The sequence below is a fragment of the Geospiza fortis genome, unplaced genomic scaffold (genome assembly GCF_000277835.1).
Source record: "Geospiza fortis unplaced genomic scaffold, GeoFor_1.0 scaffold635, whole genome shotgun sequence".
Classification (NCBI taxonomy): Eukaryota; Metazoa; Chordata; class Aves; order Passeriformes; family Thraupidae; genus Geospiza; species Geospiza fortis.
Window position 1 is genome coordinate 1 of NW_005054610.1, and position 2,596 is coordinate 2,596.

Sequence of the window (2,596 nt, forward strand, 5' to 3'; positions counted from 1 at the left end):
TCCTCATTTACACGCAGCTCTAATTAATCAATGGCCTAATTAAGCCCTGGGGAGGGGTTTCCCCTTCCACACCGCCCTCATCCCTCTGCTGCAGCCATCCGGGGTTCCCTTCTTTTTGCGAAAGGTGGGTTTTGGGTAGGAAACAGAAAAAATCTCCTCCCCAAAAGGAAAAATTCCCGTCCCTGAGGCAAAAATCTTCCACCCACAGGGAAAATCTCCTCCCCAGAGGCAAAATTCCCTTCCCAGAGGCAAAACCCGGGCCCCTCCTGGCCTCTGCCGAGGTTCCCCCTCACCCTCTCCCACCTTTTCCTCCAGGAACCTGTTTCCTGGGATTTTTTTGAACCCCTTCCCAGTAATTTTGGGTTTTTTGCACTTCAGCTCCAATGAAAGCCATGAGCGGTGCCAGGGCCGTGCTGCTGCTCCCGTGGGATCCTCCCCATTCCAGCTAGAGCCAGGTTTAATTAATGCTTAATTAGCAAGCGCTTGGTTTTAACTCAAACCTGGTCTTTTCGCACCCGAATTCCTTAAATCCGAGAGGCTGTTTCCGTATGTGCCGGGGGTGGGAACTGTCAGGGAGCACCCAAATCCCTTGGGTTTCCCCTTTAGGGTCGGGATGGTGTGGGGGTTATCAATGGGGTTATCAATGAGGTGTAAATTGGTGGTTTCTGGAGGAGTTTTTTGTGAATGGGATGGTTGTAAATGGATTTTTTATGAATGGGGGTGGTTTTAAATGGATTTTTATGAATGGGCTGGTTGGAGGTGGGTTTTTATGAATGGGGTATTTGTGAATGGGTTTATCAATGTGTTAGTCAGTGCATTGATAACCAAACCTCCACGAGCTTGGGAGGAACACCTCAGGGATCCTCAGTCGGGTGCTTTTCTTCTTTTTGGTTGTTACTTGATGAAGAAAGAGCTCAGATTCGATTTTATCTTAAATATTTCACTTTAATCTGAATCTGTGTTCTGTGTGTGTGTGTGACCGTCCCTGACTGTTCCCGAGCTCGGCTCTCGGACTCTCTGTGCTGCACTGAACTTGTGGAGTTTTTATACTAAAAACCAAAAATAAAATAAAGATTATTTTGAAAATTTAAATGAAGTAACAAATTTCTGTTGGGCCTCTGAGAACCCCTTTGGCTGCTGCCAGCTGGGGTTTCCTCACTTCTTTGCTTTTTCCTGCTGCGTTGGGAACTTCCTCTTATTATTTTTAGGGGGTTTTGGGGGTTTTTCCTGCCCTTGGGCACCCACATATTCCTTCCATGGTTGGCTTCATAAATTAAGGAAAAAAACCAAACCAAACAAAATCAGCCTGTAGATCCTCAGCTTTAGGCAGAAGTCCAGCTCCAGGGAATTTAGGGAGATCACAAGCTCCAGGAGATTCAGGCAGATCCCAGCTCCAGGATATTTGGCAGAACCTCAGCCCCAGGGAATTTAGGCAGGTTTCTAATTTAGGTGGATCCCCAAATCCAGGGAATTTAGGCAGAACAACCCCAAAGCCAGGAAATGCAGGTAGAGCCCCAGCTCCAGGGCATTTAGGCAGTTCCCATTTAGGAAGATCCCCCACCTCCAAAAACTTTCAGCAGTTCCTCAGCTCTGGGATATTTCAGTGCATCCCCAACTCCAGGAAATTTGAGCAGATCCCTGACACCAGGGAATTCAGGTAACATCCTAACTCCTAAAAATCCATGTAGACCCCCAGCTCCAGGGAATTTAGGGAGATCACAAGCTCCAGGAGATTCAGGCAGATCCCAGCTCCAGGATATTTAAGCAGAACCTCAACCCCAGGGAATTTAGGCAGGTTTCCAATTTAGGTGGGGCCCCCAATCCAGGGAATTTAGGCAGAACAACCCCAAAGCCAGGAAATGCAGGTAGAGCCCCAGCTCCAGCACATTTAGGCAGATCCTACATGTCCAAATAATGTCAGCAGATCCTCAGCTCCGGGATGTTTCAATTCCAGGAAATTTGAGCAGATCCCCGACGCCAGGGAATTCAGGTAACATCCTAACTCCTGAAAATTCGCATAGGCCTCCATCTCCAGGGAATTTTGGGACTTGTGTGGACCCCGGGCGTGTCCTTAGATAAAATATTCCTCCTTGTCCTTGGCCGGGGGCTCCTCCCGCGGGGCCGTGTCGGGCTCGGGCTGCTCGTAGGTGAGGTAGGAGCCCTGGTTCCGGTACAGGTAAATCCCAATCACCACCAGCACGGTCAGCAGGGTCAGGAACACCAGGGTGATCACCACTGCAGGGCAAGCACACGTGTGACAGGTGAGATGTATTGGAATAATTACCAATATTGCCGGACGGGACGTGCCTGAGCTTGTCTGGCTCTTGGTGCTTGACCAAAGGTGGCAACTGTGGTGATTTCAGCCCAGAGACACTTTTGCCTGGCTGGGTGTGTGGTGATTTCACCTCAGAGAAACTTTTGGCTACCTGGATCAGCCCAGAGACACTTTGGGCTGGCTGGATGAGCCCAGAGACACTTTTGGGTAGCTGGATGCTGCAGTTGGGCACTGCAGACAAGTCCAGGCCTGCAGGAGCTCTGGTGGTGCTGGGATGGAGCTTCCCCCCATAACAGGGGCTGCTCCTCAGGTTTCCCTCTG

General features: G+C 49.8%; 1 protein-coding gene across 3 annotated transcripts in view; it reads right to left on the reverse strand.

The window, feature by feature from the left end:
* Positions 1-924: 924 nt before the first annotated feature.
* SMAGP (small cell adhesion glycoprotein) overlaps positions 925-2,596 on the reverse strand; it is a 7,247-nt gene continuing 5,575 nt past the window's right edge. For all 3 annotated transcript variants that reach the window (XM_031064642.1, XM_005430225.2, XM_031064641.1), the window contains exon 4: positions 925-2,235. In XM_031064642.1, coding sequence (XP_030920502.1) covers positions 2,072-2,235 — 164 coding nt within the window. In that variant the 3' untranslated portion in view covers positions 925-2,071. The remainder of the gene's footprint in view (positions 2,236-2,596) is intronic.